This window comes from Oncorhynchus keta, chromosome 22 (assembly GCF_023373465.1).
Source record: "Oncorhynchus keta strain PuntledgeMale-10-30-2019 chromosome 22, Oket_V2, whole genome shotgun sequence".
NCBI classification, from domain to species: Eukaryota; Metazoa; Chordata; class Actinopteri; order Salmoniformes; family Salmonidae; genus Oncorhynchus; species Oncorhynchus keta.
Window position 1 is genome coordinate 34,558,081 of NC_068442.1, and position 26,585 is coordinate 34,584,665.

The following is a 26,585-nucleotide window of genomic DNA, read 5'->3' on the forward strand; positions in this document are numbered from 1 at the left end:
TACCTTAAATGGCAACCTGACATAGCAAGAACCGTAGTCTACTCTCCACCCATAACTGAGAGGGCTCGTTTAAAAGGTCTCTCGCCTCCCGAATTGCACTTGTAATACGAAAGACACTGGTGGGTAAACGTCATACAGGCATTTTAGGACAACTGGATCTCAAGCAGTGAGCAAGAGGAGTACAGAGCCTGTCCTTACTCCTACAGTCGAGACGCACACATTTGTCTGCGAATTTACTGTCACAGTGGATAGCCTACTGACCTATCTGGATATAGCCTACTGACCTATCTGGATATAGCCTACTTCAGTATTTCTCATAGTTTAGGAAGATTTACATGCCAAAGCTGGGGAAACGTGTTGGAAAAACCCAAGCTTTATCGCAAAGCTTTAAAGTTCTCGCCACAATAATTGGTAAGTTACATTCAAACGTTGGACTCACGTCAAACCTAAGAGTAGTCTTAGTGAATATTTGATAACTATGTACATTGATGATTCTAAAGTTTTAATAGCCTACCTGTGAATTAAGGTTAGAAATTTGAGTGGGTTAGATTTGGACATATAACTCTTATCTTTGTTATGTTTATAAAAGGTCACCTGGGGCACCTATTTGATAGCGGACATTGTTGATACATTGTCTCAACGTTTGTTTTGGTTACATGCATTGCATTCAGATGGATTTCTGCCAACTTCTAAGAGTTTCTAAACTATGCATCTACATGTAGCCAATTGACTTAATAATGACATTGATATTGTCAATGGAATTGGTGTTATCTGCAGACCGTGAATGTGCTGTTTTTTATTGATGACAGCACGCATCCATATGTTATGCAATTATAAACCGACAACACAGTCTAGCCTACCTTCTATATGGATGCCAAGTGCAGAGTCTGTGATATTATATCCTTATCCAGATTACAGATTACAGTTAGCTGCAGCTGTACTCAGAGGGAAATTCCCCGTAGGCTAGCCTACTTTTCATTCGAAATGTGTTATAAACATCTTCAACAACAAATAGACAAGTAAAGGCTCCCCAAGTGCCTCCATTGACCACTGGATGGCGAGCGAGTCTTGTTTTTCCCAAGCTCCTATCATAAACTCTGTCAACATTTGCTCTTTATGGAATACATATTTCGCACTTTACTATGTAGGCTACGATATTTACAGTAGTCAAAGCGACCCGTTTTAAACTTTTCTCTTAAAGCTATGTATCCCGTGGGTCGGTGGTCAAATTGATATTTTTCAGGATCGGCTTAACTGGGGTTGGAGACAGTTATTTTTTACAGTTATTTTAAGTAAACTGATGTCTTTGATATTTAGGGGTTGACAGGTATAACAGTTGCCCAAGTAGGGTATGTGAGTTTATGTTGCAGAAGAAATAGTATGTGCATTCAGAGAAGTGGATAAACATGGGGATAGTGTCGAACTGAGTAGCCAATATTGCCACTTTTTCTTATAACGCTGATTGTAGGAATTGCATGACGTAGGAACTGAACCCTGTATATATATCTCCAGTGTACATTATATCCCGAGAACATCTCAAAGAGCTGATGAAGAACCGCACTTCATGAAGGGAATACCCCATCTAATGCGTAATTTGCTTACCGTGCGCGATTACTTTAATGGTTTTGGATGCAGCCAGTCGAAGGAAGGAGATGACGTCAGCACTGTACTATTAGTAATGACGATGATACCCAACGTGTGTAACCTGAAGTTGCGCAAGATCGTATAGTACATTTCGTGACATAGTTATAGGAAATGGACAATGTGGCAATTTAAGTGCATTGTGCAACCTACGTGCATTGTTGCCATTGTAGCCTGCATAACCTATAATAAAACATAGTCCTACATTTAAAGGCCTACCCACATACATTAGCTATGTAAGAATATGAGGTAGGATGTTTTCATTAATGCAGTCTTCGGTATTGGATTTGAAATTCCACCACATATAGAGTTATCTTCTGTGACTAATATATTAGAATGGCTAAAGTTGCCTGAGTGCTGGAACGATCCTATTGCTTGACGCGCCAAGGCCTGGCCCCCTTCAAGCCGATTGGTTATTTGTGACAAAATGGTGTGGGAGAGAAAATGGGAGGCATCTGTTCACCACGTGGGTGTAAATCTACTTTTGCCATTGGCTTAGATCAACAGCGTCTTCGATAACTTATCTTGTGATTGGGTAGAATGTCTGCGGACTGTGAGTGTATTTTTTTTTTTATCGTCGTGGAAGTGAGTTACTTTGAGACAATGTTCATAGTCGATTTTCATTCGAGCTGCTATGGTCATGGGTGCCCAGTGGATAGCTAAACAATATTAATCTTACGAGGCTTTTGCATTCTGTAGGTATTGTATTTGGCTTCAAGGCAGCTTTCAGTCCCATACATTTAAAACAATAATAAGGACAGAAAGCTATAGCATGTGTTGCGCATTTTCTCTCAGAAAGTCAATAGTTATTTGCGTAGTTGATGGTCCGTGGCATATTCCCTGTGAAACAAATACTTGTATTGCTGCTTGGCATTCATTCACATCTGAAGCGTTTAAAAAACCTGGAACATTTGGAGTAGTCGTTGGAACCTCTCTTGAGCAAGTTCCATACACAAGAAAAGCGCAATAAAAGCCTTTCTCTATAAGACTAGCTCTGGGAATATTCTCATGGTCGTATCAGAAGAGCGAGGACTCGGGTTTATTCAACCTATCCGCATACAGAGAAAGAAAGGCACCAGGAGAGAGAGAGAGAGCCTCTTTCTCTCTTTTGAATGCAAGCAGTTTCTCTCTCTGAAAACAAGGGACACTGCGTAAAGGGTCGGCTCTTTCTCTCCAACCCCGTTCAACTCGCATTGTCTCCCCCCTGACAACAGGCTATCGAATGGACCAACATCCTAGCGCCCGGAGCTGCACCAGCCGCGGGGCTCCGTCTTGCGAGGCCGTCCCGAGTGAACCCTCCATGAATTTGTACATCCATTCCACAACCGGCACACGCTTCGAGCTCGCTCTTCCCCTGGAGGAGACTGTGGAAGGACTGAAGAGAAGACTTTCTCAGAGACTCAAAGTACCAAAAGAAAGACTCGCCCTTCTACATAAAGAAACGTGAGTAGACTACATCTATAAACGTCAGTATATCCCAGTGTCATACGGTATAACATATGCATACATTATATATTATTTGCTATGTTAAAGTCCCTGATGTCTACAGGAATATTTAGCATTTATTTAAACGGTAGAACATTGTGGAGATCAAGAATTACATAGGTTGGGTATCAGCACTATATTCAATTGAAGACGATATTGGCCAGTGCTACCAGTATTGGAATGGGGCATGGAAACGCAAACTGGTCAGTCACGGGTTGGAGCCGTAGTCTATTGATGAGGAACTTGTGGGGCATACTTGCATCGATTCCTTCAGCGTCATTATAAATACCATTACTGATTAAATATATTTTACAAATGATTAACAGCTAAGATTTATGCATTTGCTGAATGAAATGCATACGAGCAATGGTGCATGTTTACTTAATTTATATAGCTACCGTCTGACCATTATATTTGATCTTAAATAAATACACAATTATGCTGAGGCTTTGGGTTTAGAATCTAATTGATGCTATCTATACGCAAGTGGGGTGCGCCATTGTATTCCATGGTTAGTGTTATGTGAAGGTTAGGTGAAGACGAACGCAAGGAATCTCTTTAATTTCTCCCTTTTCGTGATAGATTGTTACACACAACTTTCTACAATCACCTTGCATACCAGCGAACGCATATTCACTGTTTTCTGCTCACGTTTTATTACGAGGAATCCCCCTGGAGACAATCCCAAATGAATGGAGAGAACATCATTGCAATTTTGATAAGGGGAGCTTTTGAGTATATGACGATAGTTTAACAACGCTTTACAGTCGTGTGTTGCACATTTTTTATTTAATAAAGCCAACTGAAACTGTTTTAGTCGGTTTTCAATTGATTCGGATTTTCGTGCGTTAAATGACAACGTAAGAGCTGTGGTATGATAAGGATGTCTTTGTCACTTGATGCAAATCGCCCTGTCGCATTGTTTTTCTTTTAAATAACAACCATCCCACATCACCCTAGAATAATCGCCTCCAAATCAAATCATCCCCTAAACAGAGTACCTTTTTTAAACATCTCTCCAAATAGCTGAATTTAGGGCTGCTGACTCCCTTTGTTCAGCTAGAGGTGACATTTAGTTCACACTGTACAATACAGTAGCATAGGCTTTTCACAAAGCAACTCTTCCACTAGCCTACTGTCACAGTTAAGAAGAGTGACATTAAAGTGACAATGCGAGTGGTCTATGTGATTACATTATCATTCATCAACCTGAAAATGACATTAACTTTTTTCCACTTCTTTTTTTTTTTGTGACTTGATGAGGTCCTGAAAAGGACCGCTCAGAATGACACATGAAATGGCTATCCAGTAAATAGGCGGAAGTGTTCCTAAATGCAGGAGTTAGTCGGTTAAAATGTCAGTTTGTCTATAAACTAACAGGGTGTTTTTTTCTCCCCCTCAGGCGTCTGAGTTCAGGAAAACTCCAGGACCTAGGGATATCTGATGGGAGCAAGTTAACACTTGTACCTACAGTTGAAGCAGGCTTAATGGTAAGGATTATCAGACACCTCAACAGTGTGTGTTGTGCTATAAACCCAGGTGGGGTTTTTGGCCTCAAGATAATAAAAGTGTTATTAATATCAGACAGGTTAATGTAGGTAATTAAGTATGTGTTGGTCTCATCTCCTTCATATCTGTGCATGCACAAGCCTTTCTCCTTTGTCTACTAGGCTTACAAGTAAATCATGCTTTTCTCCTCGTCCTTTCTTTGAAGTCTCAAGCATCAAGACCAGAACAGTCAGTGATGCAAGCTTTGGAGAGTTTAACAGAAACTCAGGTAAGAACTCTTTCAAGTCATTTTATTTAAGTGGCCTTCATGAATAGATCATTTAGTATACCTGCTTTAGAGATCATACCATGATTACATCATTGATTTGAATTATGTTTAAAAGTGAATGAGATCTGTTTGCATGTCAAGCTGGAGCAGTCAAAAATAGTTTAGAGAAGAGCTAAGATAAGAGTGAGGTTGCTGATGAACACACAGCTCTTTCCATGTTTAATGTTAGCCTCTTAAACAAGCAAGCTGGCCACTGTGGATATTAAAACCAACACCTTCTAGTCTCCTGGCAACTTCTCTGTGTGTGTGTGTGTGTGTGTGTGTGTAACCCAACATGGGCCTGATTGAGAGTTCAGTCAAACCCCCATCCGTGCAGAGCCCTGGCTGGCTCTCCCCTCACCATATAGAGCTTCCTCCACGAAGCCAACACAGATAGACTCAACTCATAAACGGAGATTAAATTGACAGATGGGCGTTTCGATCAATAGTGTCCTATAGTTCCTGGAAGCATAGAATGCATGCATGAGTACATAGTGCCCGTGAACTTGATGTACCTTTGTGGAACCGTTGAAATACAGTAAGAATATGAGTCAGTGGTGTGAGTCCCTGATATGATAAATAGTGAAAGTAAAGGGATCAAGTCTGATCTCACCTCCTCAACCTCAGAGCGGGTGAGAGAGTCGATGGCACTGACAACAGCGATGACGTACTGTCTCAGCAGCTGACTGACTCCAGGTGTGTTGTTAAGTCTGTGATGCACATAGTTGCAGTAAAAATATGTTTCTAATGTTAGATAAGACCTTGACATAAAATGGACCAGTAGCACACCAATATTTGGGGGTTGTGAATGTGTTTTTGAAGTAGCAAGTTTTACTTCCTACTAATGTCAAGATAATGAAGTTTGAGGACAGGAAACACATACGGGTAAAACACATAGCAGCAAGTCAAAATCTCAGTGTGGCTTCTCTCCCGCTGATATTTTTCACTGGAAATCCTGGCGTTAGTGTGTGTGTGAGCTCAGCCCCTAGCCTGCCTGCACACAGCACAGTGGTGACGACAGATGAGTGAGTGTGTTTGTGTGTGTGTGCGTGGGTGGGTGGGAGTTGGGTGTGCTGGAAGCACGCCTTTCTCATCATGCGGTACGCCCTCGCTGGGCGGCCCACATTAACTGCTGTTTCCACTAGTCAAGGCTTTCCCATAATTCAACAGTGACAACCTCAAACAGTCTCTACCCTGACTTGCCTCAGCTCTGTATTCAAGGCCTCGCCTCTCCTCCTCTCGGGGGCAGGCAGTCAACAGGAAAGGGCATATACAGCAGTTAATACCTATAGTCACTTTGGTATGACTTCCTCCTTCATCAAGTGCGCCTCTTGCCTCCAAGACTTTACTGTAAGAATGTGAGCTGGTGGAACTATTGCCTGGTAAGTCATTCAATGGGCTCATATGCCCAGTAAAATAAGAATGCCAGTATAAACCTGATTTGATGTGTTTCTATCAGGGAGAATTGATTCCTGCTTTATAATTCATGAGGCGGAATGGGACGATATAGATTGGGGGGAGATTACAGATACCGGGTAAGATTAAAAAAATAGGAACACAAGCTTTCCCATTCGCTTCCTCCAACTTGGGGGCTATCAAAAATCAATCAATGCACTGAGCTCTTAGAAGTGTCTGATACCCCCCCCGCATTCCAAAATAGCCAGGCTAGTGGCTGGCTGGTAACATTCGGGAAAATTGGTAGCTTAAGCTTCTCCCTCCCTCATCCTCCTCCCTCCCCCCAAATATGTGTTGTCTGGTCAGGGTTGGAGATCAGGTAATGTGCCAGGAAGTCCACTGTGTTCATAGAAGCCCAGTTTATAATGGTTCTAGTCTGCTTCTGGAGGAATACTCAGCTCGCTGCCCAGTCAGGTGGCTTCCCGGGAGAGAACTATTTCAGACTTCGTGGAGCAGGAAAGAAAGTGTTTTATGGAAAGGGAGGCCAATTATCGGAACTCATCAATGGCCCTATCATTTGAATGTGCTGTGGTTTGCAAGTCTTGTTCTCTGCCCAGTGCCTGCCTGCTGCCTGCAGTCGACTGTATGTCCTGATGTATTTTGACTATGGTAGAATAGGCTGGACTCTGTCAAGGGCACTGGCTCCCTTAATTCCTCTGCTTGACTTCCCAGGCAAATTTTCTCCTGACTTCTAAGCTCCATTAAGCCACCACCTCCTGAAAGTCCATCAAGACTGGGCTGGTTTTGCACCCTCTGTCTGCCCGAGATAGGCTTAGGTTGAGCTGAGCCTGGGATTGCGTCTCTGTGGAGCAAACTGTATTTAAGAGGCTTTCTTCTGTTGATGGAAGAATGAGAAAATGCCCCTTCGAAATTGGACTCAGACAGAGTATAGTGATGTAATGTCTGTGTATGAGAAATATGGTATGTAACAGCAGTTAAGACCTATAGTCATTTTGAGTCACTTTGGTATGACTTCCTCCTTCATCAAGTGTGCCTCTTGTCTCCAAGACTTTACTGTAAGAATGTGAGCTGGTGGAACTATTGCCTGGTAAGTCATTCAATGGGCTCATATGCCCAGTAAAATAAGAATGCCAGTATAAACCTGATTTGATGTGTTTCTATCAGGGAGAATTGATTCCTGCTTTATAATTCATGAGGTGGAATGGGACGATATTTAAGAGGCTTTCTTCTGTTGATGGAAGAATGAGAAAATGCCTCCCTCGAAATTGGACTCAGACAGAGTCTGTGTATGAGAAATATGGTATGTCGATGAAGAGTAATGTTTACCATGGCTGGTTATAGTCAGCTTCATTAGCTGCTATTGCTTGATGTTTTAGTTTGGAAAATAAGGATTGTCCAGTCCTTTGTATGTTATAGAGTGTTTGCTCATTGATGCTTGTATGAAACCAAGCCCCATAACCTAACCATCCCCCACACACGGCCCTTCCCCCACCTCACCCTTTTGTTCCACTTTTAAAGCATAAACCCCAGTCAAATCCACAAATCCTGCCTAGCTAACCGACCCTCCAATACAAAACAATGGCCGAGAGTCAAGCTTTTAGGTTTAGGTCTCCTCGATGACTGTTTTCCACATAGGCTGGAGCCAATTGAGTGAAACAGTGCTACGAGGCCATTTCTAAATCAATGTGTAGCCCAGCTGGAAGGATAGGAGGGAGGAGAAGATTGCCATGTTGTCCTGGAGGAAGTACATATATTGTCTTTGGGGAGGCGGTGTCTTGGCCAGGTCCCTGAGGAGTACATTCTTACATTTCTGTTCTACGTTTTCTCACCTCCTCCTCCCAACACCCTCCTCCACCAGCCAACGCTGGTCTCTGAATAAGACCCAGAATTGTTATTGTGTCTGAAAACGGACAGATGCCAATAGTGGGATCTAACAATATATGAGTCACCTCGGTCACCCCTCTTGTCATTTCCAGTCACTCCACTCCCCCAGGGAGCATGGCGGGCCGGGCCAGACAGGGGGAATGCAGGGCTGGAGGGAGGTATAGATGGCCTTGCTGAGTCACGCCATTCGTTTTAAGGTGTTGCGGCGTGTTGTGTACAGGTTGTTCTGAACCACAGAGGGAGGATGTTTGGAATGACAGGAGGGACTCAAAGATAAGGACGATATATTTGGGGAGAGCCTGAGACGTCATTACCTCAGTGTCCTGGGGGAGATGAACTCTCTGACCCGTCAATGCTCTCCCTTTACCAGTGCAGTAACAAGGTCCCTGGAAGGGTGAGACAACAGGAGGAGTGTGGCGCTAATGTTTCCTACGGCCAAGTCATGACAACGCTCTCTGTGGTGTGGCCTGGAGTGAGTGGGTCAGGGCCTCCATTCTTGGCTCCGGGGCCCATTCTCGTACTCCTAAAATGGGCAGCCCTTCAAGACCTGCTGCAGACCATCAAACAATCGGGTATTATGAGTGTGTGAGGCTGTGGGGCGAGTGGGTCTACGCTGCATCCTGTATCGAAGTTCTGATTTTTCAGGCCAGGGGCCAAACAGAAGGGTGGCCTTTGTATGCCTGGGAACGAAGTTCAGACTCTGGACTATAGGGGCATTTGAAACAGGAGTGGGTGGGCATGGTATATATGTGTGCACCAGTGTGCGTGCTTGATTGTGTGTGTTTAGATGTGTGTGTGTTCCAATAGCTCCTTTCAACCCCCCCCCAGCAAATGTTAATAACCCAGTGTTTCAGTGTCCAGGGCAGTGATTGATTACAGGGTGGGATAGTGTGGCATACCAGCCTCTCTGCTGGGGCAATTCAATGCAGCTCAATGCACTCTTCTGTCTTTCTGCTTTCACATCCATACATGTGCTTTTGTTAAACTCATTAACAAAGCCCCAAGCCTGGAAAACAATGATGTAGAGCTAACAGACCTTCTCTTGATGTGTATAGACCTACCTATTTCTGGTATATTAAACATGTAGTTCGTATGCATTTAATGTATGTTGCATAAGCATTCAATATATACTGAGTTTTTGTAGTCTATAGTCCATGAACTAGGTAGCTTAACTCTCTCCTCTTCCTGTCTCTAGGTCAGTGACTTCCTGTCCGGCCGCTCTCCTCTGACCCTGGCGCTGCGAGTAGGTGATCATATGATGTTTGTCCAGCTGCAGTTGGCTGCCCAGCAGTCTGGAGGGCAGCACTTACAGCACAGGCAGCTCATCGCCCGCGGGGTACAGAGGGCACCATGGGACAGTCCACAGGCGCTTCTGGAGGGTTCAGCAGCGGGCATCACCCTCGCGCCCCCACCCCCCACCACCACCACTCTCACCTCCACTCTCGCCCCCATCCTAACCAGTCCCAGGCCCACCCAGTGCCCTTCCCCTCTACCAGCACAGCGGCCTTCCCCCCTGCCCCCTCACAACAGCCCTCTCCTCCCATGTACCAGTCTTCCTCTTCCGCCCCCTCAAGTCACTGCAGCACTCCTCCTCCTGCTCCTCGTCCCTCCCAGCTGCCCGGCAGTCTGTTTAGTCGCTCCCACCATCCCTCTCCGGGTCGACCCAGCCCCGCTTCCGAACCCCAGAGCACCCCCACTGCAGCCCCCTGTCCTGAGGTAAGACCTCCACTAATCAATCAACATACCTACTGCTTTATAACACTGTATTACTCAGTGCATACCACACTTACACAAAGGCGGGCCAGGACACAGCACACACCATTATTACCTCGCCAGAGACCAGGAGAGATGAAAGGATGAAAGAAAGAGAGGGAAGAAAGAGGGAGAGGAGTTAATGAGTTAGTCTGTGTAGGTTGTTGTCTTGTTGATCATTAGCCGTCTTGCTGGTCAGCAAGCCTCTCTCACTGCAGCCTGGAGCTAGGAGCTATCTGTCACTCTTTTATTGACAGTTGATTTCCACCAACTTGGTTGTTATTGTCTTCTCTCTCTCTTCACCTGAAGTCAACTCTATGAGTTTTCAGAAACAAACTAAATATGGGTTGGCGTAGTTTAGAGGCCACATAGAACAATGAAATAAACTTCTCCACTCTGAAATGTCCCCCTACCTCTCCCCTTTTCGCTCCCCCTCTTCCTCCTGTAGGTTTTCACTTTCAGTTCACAAAGCCGAGCAGGGCAGGTAACGGATAGGTCTGTTGTCAGGGACAGTAAAAGGAGCTCCCTGGACTCAGTTTCTTCTGAGTCTTATGTGTCCCTATACGAGGAACGACATGGTTTACATTAGGGTTACTTACAACATCACTCGCTGTTACAACATGGCTGTTATAAACTGGGTGGTTTGAGGCCTGAATTCTGATTGGCTGAAAAGCATGGTATATCAGACCATATACCACGTGTATGACAAAATGTTTAGTTGCACTGCTTTAATTCCGTTGGTAACCAGTTTATAATAGCAATAAGGCACCTCAGGGGTTTGTGACGTTGCATCGTGCATAAGAGCGGCCCTTAGCCCTGGTATATTGCCCCCCCCCCCAAAATAAGATATACATACATACACATATATATATATATATATATACCGCACCTCCTCTGGCATTATTGCTTAATTATAACATATATGTTACAACACCAGCTTCAAGTCACTGTCACTTCATGGATTTTGATAAACTGTTCTATTTCAGTAGCATGTTCTATGTGTGTCTTACATGACCATGTATTACATACATGCATCTCATGGTCATAATGCAACTACTAAAAACTGCTGTCCAGTGGCAGTATATTTCCTATCACTCACTGCAGGGAGAGTGTTGGTTTGTTGAAGGTTTATCTCTAACGTTAGTCTCCTTTCCTCTCCTCTACAGGCTAACTGTGCTAAGAGCCCCAGCAACGGCACTAGTGCTTCAGTGCACTCCTCCTCCTCCTCCCGTAAACCAGGTGCCATCATCGAAAGCTTTGTCAACCACGCTCCTGGGGTCTTCTCAGGGACTTTTTCAGGTGAGTGAAGGCCAATACCATTACACTAAGGCTTTAACTCTAAGTCTATGGCATAGCACTCTGTCAGCGGCTCAGATTACTGCTGTGTCCTACTGGGTGGGGGTGTTATCTGTGGTTAGATTGGAGCTGAGGGGAGTTGTAGTGGTTTGTAACACTCTCTCCATCTCTCTCTCTCTTTTTTTCTCTCTGTCTCTGTCTCTGTCTCCTACCCTCCCTCAGGCACTTTGCATCCTAACTGTCAGGACAGCACTGGGCGGCCCAGGCGAGACATCAGCACCATCCTGCAGATCCTCAACGACCTCCTGAGTGCCACGCGCCACTACCAGGGAGTGCCTCCCTCCCTCACCCAGCTCCGCTACCAGACGCAGTGTGGCTCGCCCTCCCCCGCCTCCACGCCTCCCTCACCCCCCCCTTCGCCCCCAGCCACCACCGCTGGCATCGCGGGCATCTCTGCCAAAGCTACCTCGGTGCCCGCCAGAAACCCCATCTCATCCCCCCTCCACCCGCTGGTGCAGTGCCAGAGCCAGATCCGCATGTGCAAGCCCCCTGGTGAGCATTGATAACATCACACACACACAAAAGGCCCTTCACTGTCTTTGAGCCCCGTTGCAGCAGAGCAACAGATGTTGTTGTTGTGGATGAGAGTGATTGAAAGGACTCTAGTCAAGAGCTTGTTAAGGAATTTAGATGAGCCGCTGGTCTGTTGTAGAGCCCATAAGAGGATTCATCAACGGCTTTGTTTCTGCAGTTGTGTTTCTGTTCAAATGCTGTTCAACTTATTATACCCACATGTTTTGCTGGACTCGATAAGACACTTGGATCAGATGCCAGTTCTGATCAACACAATTATGAGAAACAAGCTTTTTCTTTCAACTCTCAGAAGAACTTTTCAGAACCTTGCTGAAAAGGAAAGAGAAAGAAAGGGAATACAGAGGTTGGCAGAGAGGTTGTTGCGGGGGTTGGAAGAGGGAGGAGAGGAGTATGGGGGGAAGGAGATGCTCCTGTAGGGCTGTTCCATCAGGCTCAGTTGTCAGGCAGACCCAGCCGCAGCAGAAGACTTGTCTTTGTCTCTGGGCAGAGGGGATAGGTTTACCCCTCGGAGGGCCGGACTGGGGATTACTGCCCTCCACACAGAGGCTAGGACAGATCCAGATCTACTGATAACATTCACAGGCATGTGTCAGTTAGTCTTAGTGCTGAAGCGCATTGTCCACGCTCTGCTTGTTTAAACTGTACCAGAGGAAATTGAACTGTTCTTCCATGAGTCTGCTCTTGTTGCATGTTGAATAGAGATGGATAGTGGAGGAGGATCTCTGAATGACTCTGATTAAAGTTTTATGTGGTCTCTTTGTTTGAAAGAAAAACATGAATTCCATGGTAGACAAGGACTGACATCAGCACTTGTATTGTAACTTGGCATTGCGATAGAATGGATCACTTAATCGAAGCACGGACCGAAAGTGCACCGAACATCCAGGGAACTCTGCAGTACCCAGTGAGCCCTTTAAAAAAGTTCTGCACAGTTGAATAATACATGCTTATTTTCTTAACCCAGGAAGACCCCTTCCCTCACCACTACCCCTCTCCCACTCCTCCACTCAGCTGTCATCCCATGCTTTTTCTCTCTTTCTTTGTCCCACTCTCCCCCCCGTCTCTCCCGTGAATTGGCCGTCCCACTGCTTCCTCAGTCGCTGTCCAAAACTAGCCTCATCTGTAAAATACATCTCTCTCTGGTCTCGTCCAGCCCAGGACACCATCAATGGCGGCTTGTGTTCACTCGGACTTTAAATAGATAGATTTATGCTAAAAAAATGGAGTGCTAAAAGAATGCACATTGTGTTTGTAGGGCAGTGGGAGGAAGAAAATACAACACACATTAAACCTCCTTTCATAAGATTGTTGTTTATATCCGGCCTCTGCTAACTGCCCACAGATTCATTTGTACTTTCACTGAAAAAAACAAAGGGCTAAATAAATGCCTTTGGAGTAAGACTGGCGACCGGCTGAATCCACTTGCTTATCAATTAATGAGCTGGGGCTTTTCTGTACGGACAGAAGCTGTCTGTCTGTTTAGCTTCGTGACTTCGGAATTCTTGGTGAGGAACATTTTCGAAGGCAGATGACTAAGTGCTCCGGTAAAACCCTGAGACGACGGTCTTATCAGCCGACACCTGGTGAAAGACTTCACAGCTTAACTCTTCGTAGAAGCCTGCTTCCATTGGACGACAGGAATAACCTGTGCTTACTGCTTAGTACCTTCTCAGACGTTTAATGTCTGTGTTACGTTACCTCAGGTTGAGACAGCCTCTTGAAAATGTCACATAGCTCTGCTATCTCCAGAGAGCCTTTACCCTTTCCACTGCAAGTTAATGTGCAGAGACGGGAGGATAGAAGAGGGCTTTGAATAAAGAGCTTTGGTCGATCCAGAGATAGCTGGAAAAGCTAGTCTAGCTAATTAGCTAGAAAAGTCTGGTTTTGGTTGTGGGGTGGCAACATGGCAGATTTTGGTGGTGGTGACTGCTGCATGCAGGTCTTTGTTAGGCTCAGGGCCAGAGGCAGGGCCTGTGGCTAGGTTCTGAGGGGAGGACTTTAGAAGGGGGTGTTAGGCTAATTGTTAGCTGAATTCCTGTGCTCAGTGGGACCCCTAGCCTGCTGCCCGGCCCAGTCCTTTGTCTGTCTGCTGTGACCCAGGCTCCATGCAGGGAACCAGGCTCAGCCATTGTAAGGCAGAGAAGAAGGGAGAGAGAAGGAGAGAAGGAAAGAGAAAAATAGGGAGGAAAAGAGTGAGGTAGCCCTCCATGCCTCATGATTAGACCTGGTTTTAAAGACCCACCCCTCTGCAGCTGCTTGGTTCAACAGATAGGGGAAAAAGGGAACAAAATAAGTTGTGAAAAAAAAGGAAGGCAGGGGGTAACTCTCCTCTCCTCCCCCTCCTGTTTCTTCCTCCCTCCCTCCCATCTCCTCACTATCTGTCAGGTCAGGTTAGTCTAGCTCTGGCTGAGGGAGGCAGGGTGGAGCTGTGTGTGCAGAGAGAAAGAGAGAGAAAGAGAGAGAAAGAGAGAGAAAGAGAGAGAAAGAGAGAGAAAGAGAGAGAAAGAGAGAGAAAGAGAGAGAAAGAGAGCGAGAAAGAGCGAGAAAGAGAGAGAAAGAGAGAGAAAGAGAGAGAAAGAGAGAGAAAGAGAGAGAAAGAGCGAGAGAGAAAGAGAGAGAAAGAGAGCAAGCGAGAGAGAGAAAGAGAGAGAGAGAAAGAGGGAGAGAGAGCTAGCGATAGAGGGATTGGGTGGGAATGCCTAAATTCCTCTCCCAGCTTGTTTAATCCAGCCCAGAGCGAATGGCCTTTGCAGTCGGTGCATTCTACTGGAAGACAAATCTATGTTGAAATGTTAACGCTCTGTAGTCTGCCACTGCCTCGCGTTAGCATTGTCAACATGGCTAATTCTGAAATGCTAGCTCTGTTCTACTGTGGAAGCTCTTTGCCAGGTTCTCCCCTATTATATAATGTCTGTCTCAGTCCTCTCTTCAACTCTGGACTATGTTTGTCTCCTCTCCTTGTTTCTGACGTGTGTGTGTGTGTGTGGGTATCAGTGTCGACCTGACCAGGTGCCCTGATCCCTCACCCTGCTCACTCTGTCTGTCGTGCTTCTGCATGGTTGACCCACCAAGGTAGGGCAACCGGGGCACTATGCATAATTAATTGACCAGCATCGCCAGCTGTCAGCGAGCATGTAAGCAGCTACCCGGCCAGTGAAACACACACACGTTGATGAGCAACAGTAACCGAGCCGTCTAACCCCATCCCTGACCTATCAGCCTCGACCTATAACAGTGCCAGCTAACCAACCACGTCAGGTGCCCTTTCATTGTCTAACGACGAGAGAAGGAGAAAAAAGAAGTGAATGTTAATTGCTTCTAAAAGTCATTTAAGAGCTCGTGCCCCTGCAGGGCTGTCGATGCCCTTTCAACGCCTGTCAAAACAGGGACGTTCGCTCCTTTTGACTGGTCTGACTCCCTCAGTTTGGCCCTTTTCCTCTGGGTTTCCTCTACCTCTTCCTCTCTGTCTCTCTGTCTTCTTGTTTGCGCTCCGGATGGCTAGGATGGATGGCAGGACAAAAGCAGGGCTATGTGTACTCCAGGCCTGTGTTCACCCTCTGGGCTGTACTCAGGGCCCAAGCCAACCAGGAATGACATGTGTCTGTGTTGGAGGATGGGCCTGTAGCTGCAGTGATGTATGGATGACTAGGAGAGTAGAGGAGCACAGGGGGAAAGGCAAAGCTGCAGAGAATTGGCTCTGTCATGTTTTGGAAAATTACTTTGGCTTTCCTCAGAGTAGTAGGCCTAAGAGTGTCAGGTTATTATCGGGGAATAAATGGGAATTGTGTGAATGTAGTACGTTTTCAGTTCTAGTGACTCTAGAATAGGTGGGGCTCCACCACTGGATACAAATGGAGGATGCAAGGATCCGGTCCCATTCAGCTCCTGTAGATCTTGGTGGGATTTACTATAAGACTGTAAAAAGCAAGGTTCTTCCTGTATTTAAACCCAGGCTATTGTTGCTGCAGTTTGAGCCTTCACACCCTCTACCTGATCCCCTGTGGCCCAGTTTTTTAAAAGAGATTTTTTTCGGATTTCAGCTATCAGAAATAAAATGAATAGAACAGGTGTCCCCATTCAAGTCAATGATTTTCCCATTCTATTAATTATATTTCTATGCATGTAATCCTATTGGGTAGGTGAAATCCAGATAGATAGCTTTTGAAAAACTGGACCCTGATGCTCGGCAAACAACACTCTCCTTCCATGAGATCACAAGAATTATGAAGGCAAACAACACTCTCCTTCCATGAGATCACAAGAATTATGAAGGCAAACAACACTCTCCTTCCATGAGATCACAAGAATTATGAAGGCAAACAACACTCTCCTTCCATGAGATCACAAGAATTATGAAGGCAAACAACACTCTCCTTCCATGAGATCACAAGAATTATGAAGGCAAACAACACTCTCCTTCCATGAGATCACAAGAATTATGAAGGCAAACAACACTCTCCTTCCATGAGATCACAAGAATTATGAAGGCAAACAACACTCTCCTTCCATGAGATCACAAGAATTATGAAGGCAAACAACTCTCCTTCCATGAGATCACAAGAATTATGAAGGCAAACAACACTCTCCTTCCATGAGATCACAAGAATTATGAAGGCAAACAACACTCTCCTTCCATGAGATCACAAGAATTATGAAGGCAAACAACACTCTCCTTCCATGAGATCACAAGAATTATGAAGGCAAACAACACTCTCCTTCCATGAGATCACAAGAATTATGAAGGCAAACAACACTCTCCTTCCATGAGATCACAAGAATTATGAAGGCAAACAACACTCTCCTTCCATGAGATCACAAGAATTATGAAGGCAAACAACTCTCCTTCCATGAGATCACAAGAATTATGAAGGCAAACAACACTCTCTTTCCATGAGATCACAAGAATTATGAAGGCAAACAACACTCTCCTTCCATGAGATCACAAGAATTATGAAGGCAAACAACACTCTCCTTCCATGAGATCACAAGAATTATGAAGGCAAACAACACTCTCCTTCCATGAGATCACAAGAATTATGAAGGCAAACAACACTCTCCTTCCATGAGATCACAAGAATTATGAAGGCAAACAACACTCTCCTTCCATGAGATCACAAGAATTATGAAGGCAAACAACACTCTCCTTCCATGAGATCACAAGAATTATGAAGGCAAACAAACAATCAACAACACTTGGACAACTGTTAATGAAGCGGAATCTATAAGGAAACGATAGGAGGAGAAGCTCCTTTAATCTCCTCTGTATTTGTCCTACTGTAGCCCTCCTACTTGGCCCAGGCTCAAGAAGGCCAGGAGACTGACTGACAAATTGATTGTTCATAGATCAGCCTCTCTCACTCACTCACTCACTCACTCACTCACTCACTCACTCACTCACTCACTCACTCACTCACTCACTCACTCACAATTCAAGGGCTTTATTGGTGTGGGAAACATATTTTAACATTGCCAAAGAAAGTGAAGTAGATACTAAAGAAACAATAAAATAAACAATACAAATGTACAGTAAACATTACACTCACAAGTTCCAAAAGAATAAAGACATTTCAAATGTCATATTATGTGTGTTGTAACAATGTTAAAATACAAAAAGGAAAATAAATGTAAATAAATATGGGTTGTATTTACAATGGTGTTTGTTCTTCACTAGTTGCCCTTTTCTTGTGGCAACAGGTCACAAATCTTGCTGCTGTGATGGCACACCCTGGTATTTCACTCAATAGATATGGGAGTTGATCAAAATTGGGGTTGTTTTCTAATTATTTATGGATCTGTGTAATCTGAGGGAAATATGTCTCTATGGTCATACATTTGGCAGGAGGTTAGGAAGTGCAGCTCAGTTTCCACCTCCATTTTGTGGGCAGTGTGCACATAGCCGGTCTTTTCTTCTCTCGGTCTCTCTGTCTCGGTCTCTCTCTGTCTCGGTCTCTCTCTGCCTTGCAACATGGTGGTCAGTTGCTACTGCCACAGCCCAGCTGGGATACCCCACCCCCAAGCTGCATGCAGTGCTGTGTGTAAAGTAGCCTGTGTGTTTATGAAGTGTATGCAGTCATTCTCGGAAACAGTAGAGGGTGCAGAGTGTTTTTTGGCTGGGTGGAGTTCTGGGATTCCACAGGGGCTTTTAGGTTAGTCTCTACCCCCTCCATACTACCCCTACTACCACCCACAGCCCTCCCATGTGGTTTGTTCTGCTGTGCTCCTCTGTCCCTGCACCATGTTGTACGTGGTCCTCTGTGGCCTGCCCTGAGCAGCTGGACAGCAGGGGGGCGCTGGAGAGGGTTTTGTCCTCATAGCTCAGTCAGCTACAGCTCTGTGACTGGTGCAATCCTGTCAATGCCTTTAGTCACTGTAGGCTTTTACTGGGCCTGTGAAAGTGTGTACTGAGGACACACACACACACACACACACACACACACACACACACACACACACACACACACACACACACACACACACACACACACACACACACACACACACAGCTTCGCTCCAAGGGGGGACGGGTAGAGACAATACAGTGCTGATGGAGGAGCAGCACAGGGTGCAGGAAGGTTGCATAACCAGAGAGAAAGAGAGGGAAGGAGGAAGAAAAAGAGGGAGGGAATGCCCTCTGTTGTATGTTCCTTGTTCTCTCTGCTCCTGACCGGTCCCTTGCCTAATATTTGCCTGTGGTGGCTTCCAAGAAAATATGTGTTATTACTTCCTCCTCCTCGGTGCTGAGTGCGTCAGAGAGCTGTGTTTGTCAGGCCATAGAGAAACCAACAAGAAGGAAGATGTGGAGGGTTTCACCCTGCTAGTGATTGCGTTATGCCTTTGTGTTCTTTCTCCCTGCCCCCATCCACCTCCCTCCCTCCCTCCCTCCCTCCCTCCCTCCCTCCCTCCCTCCCTCCCTCCCTCCCTCCCTCCCTCCCTCCCTCCCTCCCTCCCCTCCCTCCACCTCTATCACCCTCCCTTCCTCCCTCCCTCCCTCCACCTCTATCACCCTCCCTCCCTCCCTCCCTCCCTCCCTCCACCTCTATCACCCTCCCTTCCTCCCTCCCTCCCTCCACCTCTATCACCCTCCCTCCCTCCCTCCCTCCCGTGTGTGTTCTATAAGGAGTCCGCGCCCCAGGCGCCAGTCACTCCTCATTAAGCAGGGCTTGAGCTATGTGACCCACGCCTGACCAGCTTTGAGGTGCAGGAGACAACCCCACGTTTGTCTGTGGGTTTAGAATAGAGAGCGAGGGAGAGAGAAGGAGGGAGAGAGATAAATAAAGGGCAGCTGGAGAGGAGAGAAATCCCTTTTCTCTCGGAGAGAGAGTGCAAAAGAGAGAGAAAGTAGAGGGCATGTGGTGGGGTTTCTTTTCTGTGTAATTGAAGGGACTTAGCCGAGGAGAGGGAAGGAGAGGAGGGGGGAGAGGAGGGGCGCAGGGGGAACAAAGCCCCTGGCAGAATGTATAGCCTTCACATGCAGGCAGCTGAACAATGCCCCTAACACACAATAACCCACTAGTTACCCCCTATAATATAAACCAGGCAAGAAATATAGTCCTGTGGCATAGGACCTCATGTAGACACACAGTCTTATCTAGTGAGGAAAACGTAGAATAACTTGTGCAAAATAGACCTTGTACTATTTAATTCAGTGCTCCTTCATTCAGCTCTATTCTTTCTGAAGCACCAGCAGGGCTGAGAGTTAGTTAGCATGCATTGCCAGGTGTAGTGAATATTTATAGCCAGAGAATCGCTCTGCTCAATCCGATAAGCAAATGAAGGGAAGAGGTAAATTAAGCCCACACAGAGTCAGGAATTCATTCCGATGGGGGAAGAGGAGGAGGAGGAGAGAGGGCACAATTGATTGTGAAAAACTGCCAGCTACATCTGATCCCTTACCCTCGCCTCCCCCATTCCCCATCACCCGTGGGGCGGAATTCCACTGCCCGCGCCCCTCCCCTCCACCCTTCCACTCCACCTAGCCCTCTCTGGGGAGACTGGCCCATGAAGGGGGGTGGTGGGCTGGAGGTAGAGGGGTAAGGGGAGGCAGTGGGAGGGTGATGGATCAATGAGCTGGGAGTAGGATGCTGCAGCCATAAAGAAGAAGCCAAGCTCTCTTCGCTTACAATTTCCATTCGCTTGCATTTTCTATTGAAAGCCAATAGCAGTGTCCTCGGCTGGAGATGGATGGCTGCACTAGAGCTAAGGTTTAATCAATAGGTCTTTTTCATTTGCCATCGATCCATGTTAAAAGCTACTGCTGCTGCGGCTGCTGTGTGTGTTTGTGTGTTAGTGTGTACACACTTGTGTGTTCATGTGCGTGTGTGTGTGCGTGTGTGTGTGTGTGTGTGTGTGTGTGCATGCGCTTTATGTGTTTGTCCGTGTTTGTGTGTTTTCGAGAGAGAGGGCTTTGGGTTATTGACATTCTAGGCCATTCTTTCATTCCGAGACAGATACTAATGGAGCTAATAGATTGTGCTTGCCTTCCTCCCCAGCTCCTGAATATATTTCTAAATGAAATGAAGGTTGGGTTGTGTGGTGTGGTGTGGGCAGCCATTCACAATGGAACCAAAGGCCTCTCCTTGGAGATCAGCCTCTCATATAAGCATATCAACAGCTAGAAATGGACTTAGTCACACAGCTCTTACGATGGCACTCAATTGGATTGCCAGTCGTAGTTATGTGTCTGCATATGATAAGGCAGAAATTTGAGGTTGTGTAGTGTGTGTGTGTCTGTGCAAGAATGAGTGAGTGTGTTCTCTCTGTGATTGTGAGATTTCAAGGAGACTTCTGTCCCAGTCATTTTCTCCCAAACAGGGTTAAAGGGGGGTGTGAAGAAGGACACAGGGCTAATAGAACACAGTGGGGAATTTCACTACACAATCCAGACACTAACCAGTGTGTGTGTGTGTGTGTGAGGCACTTAAGAATGACCATAGCAGCATGTCTTTTTGTCTCTCTGTCTGAGTTGCGGCATAGTCATCACTCTAGTCTGAGTTCTCCTCTGCCTGGCCTTAGATAACACTGGATGCACACTGAACAGAGCTCTCTGTTCCCTCTCCCCTCCATCACATATACAACCTCTCCTACCAATGCTTTATTTATTTACTGTACTTTATACATCTTGCAAAGCAGGGTAATGGAAAAGTATGACTGTTTGAAAAAAGCTGGTTTGGTTTGTTGATTGACCTTCTGCTTTCCTTTCCTCCCTCCTCCAGGTGACCGTGTGCGTCAGACAGAGAACCGTGCAACTCGCTGCAAGGTGGAGCGCCTGCAGCTCCTGATGCAGCAGAAGCGCCTGCGCAGGAAGGCAAGGCGGGACTCCAGAGCGCCCTACCACTGGCTGCCCAACCGCAAGGCGGGACGCAGCAACAGCAACAGCAGTGTGTCCAGCGAGGGATCCATGGACCTCGACTTTGACGACTCTGTGTGGAAGCCCGACGTCAAGGCCGACATGAAGTCCGAGTTCGTCATGGCGTAATGATAAAGACGAGGATACCGATTGGCTGGATAATGGACAGCCAGACTCTGGGATTAAGCGAGAGGAAGTTGGGGATGGTTTCGGAGGTGTGGAAAACAGGCTGGAGCCGAGTGTGGAGCATGGAGAAAAAAAAAGAGAGAGGGAAGAAAGCTGGTCATGGTCTTCTCTCGGTGGGACAACCAACTGTCACACCAAAAGGCTCACTGCTGACTTTCATCTTGTCATGTCCCCCACAGCCTCCTACCATTAGAAATAAACAACAGAAACAGGTGTTTGACATTTAGACTGGGAACGGATATGTCTGGACTTACGAGACTACAGTTATGCATATAGACTGCAAATACGTACTGCCTATGAGAAGAGAAAAAAAACAGAACTGAGCATAGCAGACTTGGATGGTGGTGGTGTTTTGGTGTGGGTTTTTTTTCCATGTATTTTTTTCAAGCAGAACTCTGGAGAGAGATCCACACTGGACTTGTGAGCTGGAGTGATGGTGGCTGGGGCCGTGGTGTAACTACCCAGGACAGACAGATAACCGCTGGCCCCAGAGCCATCCCTGGCCTACTCTAATGGGCATTCTAGGTCTCCACTTCACCGACAAGAGTTCACTTTTTTCTTATTGGGTAATCTTTTTATTTTAATTTGAAATGTATTGTTTGTTTGTTTTTTTCTAAAGAACTATGTAGCATTGTTCACAAAGCATTCAGGTTTTCATCGACAGTTTCAAAAGTAGTCGTTGATTTGCCAATTTTTCATGATTTTGGAACAGCAGGTCAGAGTGTGCAGGAAGTAGGATGCGAGGAGCAATGACTCATGGGAAATGGGCATTTGACTAAAGTTCAGACTTACATGAAAGGCAACCTCAGTGACATACAGTAGGATATTAATAGGAATTCATTCATTAATAAACAAAGATAATATTAATGGAGTGCTTTAGAGGATTTTAAAATCATGATTTAAAAATGTATTTGGAATGAAATCTGTTTAACTTTTCATCTGCTGTTTAAAGAAAACATTAGTCCAGTTTTGCTTGGGTCAAGCCATTCATTAAATTGATAACTAACAAACGTATTCATCCAATCATTCATCAGCTCATTCACTCATTAGGGTCATATTGCCACAAACAAATAATGGAGAAAAAATCCTATTGAATCCAACTTGTGTCTTACAGACCTATTTCACTTATAGGTGGGGATCACAAATGTGTGTGTTTGTGTGTGTGTGTGTGTGACATTTGTGTATATTCATTACCATGGCTGATTCATCCCTTTTGTCACTCAAACCATGGAGGTTCGGTACAGACGATTCTCTCCATTCCTTACCATTGAGATGATGTAGGCACGTGTCCCATATATTCCTTTTGGAACCTACATCACACTTTAACCAATGCCCTTGTTAGAAAAATGTGATTACGTCAAGCTACTTTCTACTATTGGAAAGGAGAGGTGGAAGAAAGCTAAGAAATCCCAAGCAGGGAACCTGTCTCCACTTTCATCAACTAGTGCCTCCACCAGTGGATTCCCCCACATATCAGATTAGGCCTTTGACAGACTTTCTAAGAGATTTGCTGCTACATGGGACTTTGATAGACAGGGAAAAGAGTAACTTTTCTTTGCATGCAAAAAGTGTGAATTATCCTGATATTTTTGTTGTTGTTGGAAGAAAACAAATAGAGGAGAAATGGGTGCTTTGAAGAGGAACTAAAACATGCATGAATAATGATCAGCTGCTTTTGTTGGTTAGGTTTTTATGTTCTGAAAAACAACAGCAGTGTCCTGCTCCAAGTATTCTCAAAGCAAACCAAAACAGAAGACTGGACTCATATCTTACCCTGGACTGAACATTCCCTGGACCGTGATGATCATGAGCAAAGAGCAACTGACTTTCCTCCCTGAACGCTAGTTCAACCAACACCAATCTCCTCAACACAGAGACCAGTACCCTGGCAGCAGCCAACTATAACCCCCCTCAGCCTACTTAATAACATAGTGTTCAACACATTGCATGTTTAGGACTAACAGGGAGACCCTTTGGACCAGCGTACACATCCCCGAACCCAAACCTGTATGGAGAAACACACCATGTCTGACCACCCTACCATGATTGCACTCAGAGTTTGCAGTGAGAGATTACCTTGTTTGGTGAACCTCTTCTTTTTTTAAGTGGCCTTATCTTTCACTAAACAAGACGGGTGTGGACTGGGGGGACACGGTTTCTTTCTTTACCTGTATTTTGTCACAACGCTATTGTCACTGAGGATTCGGGCATCTCTTGTTTGTGCTTTTAAAGGGTGGAGTCTTATGTCAAGGCTTCTGTGCCTTAAACGTTGCCCTTGCAGAGTGTGTCAAATATACGATGAACAAATTATTTCCTTTGATTAATGAATTCATCTAAGAATCTGTAACCACACGAGAGCTGTAGTTTTTAGGGGTAAGCACGTTGAGTGAATTAATATTGATGTGTTTGTTCCTCAATCGGTTTTCCCATTTTCTCTCCATTGTGTTGCCATGTTTGTTGGTCTACTTTGTCCAAATCCTCCCCTCTGTCCTGCCCACCAACAAGCTGAAAATCAACACATTGACAAAACAAAGTACCTGACGTGGAAGTTTTGACTGCAATGTGCAACTATGGCAACAAAGTGGCCTGACTGACTTGGCAGGTGTCCTCTGAGGACGTGAGATGACATGACATGCACTTCCTGTCTCCTTGGATAAGACATTTCAAAGGACAAATTACTCCCCCCCCTAAATTTAATAGAATTTTGTATACATGTATGAAATATACTCTGTGTCTGCCTCACTTATGTGTGAAATAAAAATAAAATAAAAAATTTAATAAATATATTAAAAGATGACATGGGATGAGATGGGACAAAAGAGGGGATGGGGAGGGCATTTAAAACAGTTTGTTGGTGGAGTTCTGATCGCGTCATTTAAGTTGCCTGTTATTTCTTGTAGCCAACCATTGAAAATAATGACAAGAGTCAAGAATACAATTTACAATGTTCTAGCTATAGACCGGTGTAGCACATGTGTGACTATTAATTTATGAAACCAAAACGGTAACTGTGAATGATGTATTTCTTTGTGCATTTGTATAAGTGGGACAAGGTGGTTGGGACATAGCAATGACTAATTCCTATGTCCTATTTGATGGAATATAACGGAAATCATGTTTCCCAAAAAAACAAAAAAAATATATCAATATATTTTTTTCTTAAGCAATACATTTCAGTGTGACTTGTGATAGAACATTTTTCTTTTTTAGGTAATAAATAAAAATACAAAATGAGTAGACCCAGTCGTCCGTGTGGGTGTTCAAATCCTTATTGAAGAATATTCCGTTTTGAGTATTGAGTGAAATGTACCAAATAAGAGTTGTATTTTGTACGAGAGTCTGTTTCTTAAGGTAATCAGATAACAGTTACATTATTAAAAAGCAGAAAAGCTAGAAAGTACATTAATAAAGTATCAATTCACCCATCATATAGAATGGCAATATGTTAGTTAGTATATCTGCTGGCTCATTTTACCATTAGGGAGAACGATAGAAGAGAGAGAGGAGAGAGAGAGAAGCTCCCAGGGCTGAAAGAACAGACAGATGAGATCTCCCTATCTGTCAGTCAGGCTGAGGATGAGAGGGAGTAGAGAAGAGAAAAGGAGTGACAGATTGGAGAGAGATAAGAGCAGTAAGCAAGTGGAACATGTACAGCAAGCTCTCTGACGCCTGCAGTTACATCGTCAGGTTCTGAAGCACACACTCAGATTGGGGAAGGAAGGCTGCTCAGAACAGAACAGCATGACTTGGTGATGCGGAAATGCCTGAAAGACGTGCACTTGAAAGGACAAAGCTACTGTATGTCAAGGCATTGCTGCTCAGAATATGTCAGGCTAATGCTGCAACACAGTCCCTGGATGGATGTTATTTACAGGGCAAAAGCAGCAAAGCTGGGACATTTTGGAAATGGTTCTTTTGGAATTGGTCATGTGTGTTGATATAGTGATCTTGTAACAAGGTCTGCTAAATTATGGACAATCATTTTTTGGAGGTAATACCTGTGGGTGGGGGTATAGTAGAGTAACACTTAAGAGGAAGAAGCAATTTGTTTAATTTTATCATTAAGTGCTAAAGTGCTGTGTAATACTATGAAGTTCGGAGTCCTTTATCAATTACTAATAATCTACTTTGACCAAATATCTGGTTGTTCTTTTATCTCTGACGTTTTATCAGAGCCTGATGCTTTTGCTATCTGATTAGAATGCAATAAATAGCAACTGTGCCAACCTCCAGCCAGCAGATGCATAGCCTTGGTTGCACCTTCATGTTGATGGTGAAGATAATAGCAAAGGACTGTAGAGATCTATCCCTCACCCCTTTTCTCCATGATGATAGATGCAGATAATCAAACCCTCCCACTTGCTGCCCTTCTCTACCCACCAGGTACACGGCATACAGCAATGAATAAATCCTCGATACCCGTAAGGCAGAATATTGATGAAAGATTAGACATTGATCAGCGTCCTCCCATTTGATTCGGGATCAGTTCTCAGTTCTCAATTGACCCTTTTAGCTGAGAATAGGACTCAAACTCAGTAACTATTCCGATGATATGCAGTATGTGAGTCCATGTGGGGGAGAAATGTAAAGAGACCCAGTGTTGAACCCTGGGGTACCCCGGAGTTATTGATTTGGTCACCCCTCAGAAAACAATAGAATGTATGGATGATAATGTATGGATGATAATGTAATCGGGTAGAGTAGAATTGGTGGCATCAAACGTCTAGGAGGCAGACATTCCTTGGTGCAGGTGTGTAAGAAATTAGGTTTGCCTGTTACCATAACTGTCTGTCTGCTCTGGCTTTGATCAGTTAGGAGAAACCCATAGCTGTTGTAACGGTCGTCGGTGGAAGAAGGTGAGGACCAAAGCGCAGCGTGGTACTTGTTCATGTTATTTATTTAAACTGAACACTTTCAAACAAAGAAACAAAAGAGCACAACTGAAACAGCTCCGTCAGGTGCAAAACTCACTAAACAGAAAAACAATCATCAACAACTCAAGGGTGAAAACAGGCTACCTAAGTATGGTCCTCAATCAGGGAAAAAACGATTGACTGCCTCTGATTGAGAACCATACCAGGCCAAACACAGAAATCCCAAATCATAGAAAAAAGAACATAGACTGCCCACCCAACTCAAGCCCTGACCATACTGAAAAAAAGAAATCAC

At 45.0% G+C, this 26,585-nt stretch overlaps 1 protein-coding gene across 1 annotated transcript; it reads left to right on the top strand.

Annotated features, from left to right (window-relative positions):
• Positions 1-94: 94 nt before the first annotated feature.
• On the top strand, positions 95-24,655 carry LOC118401387 (midnolin-like). Its single transcript, XM_035798850.2, is given in 9 exon segments — positions 95-411; positions 2,856-3,084; positions 4,529-4,616; positions 4,841-4,903; positions 9,438-9,576; positions 9,579-9,958; positions 11,161-11,293; positions 11,513-11,842; positions 21,097-24,655. Coding segments are annotated over 9 exon segments (1,701 nt in total). The 5' UTR covers positions 95-335; the 3' UTR covers positions 21,360-24,655.
• The last annotated feature ends 1,930 nt before the right edge of the window (positions 24,656-26,585 follow it).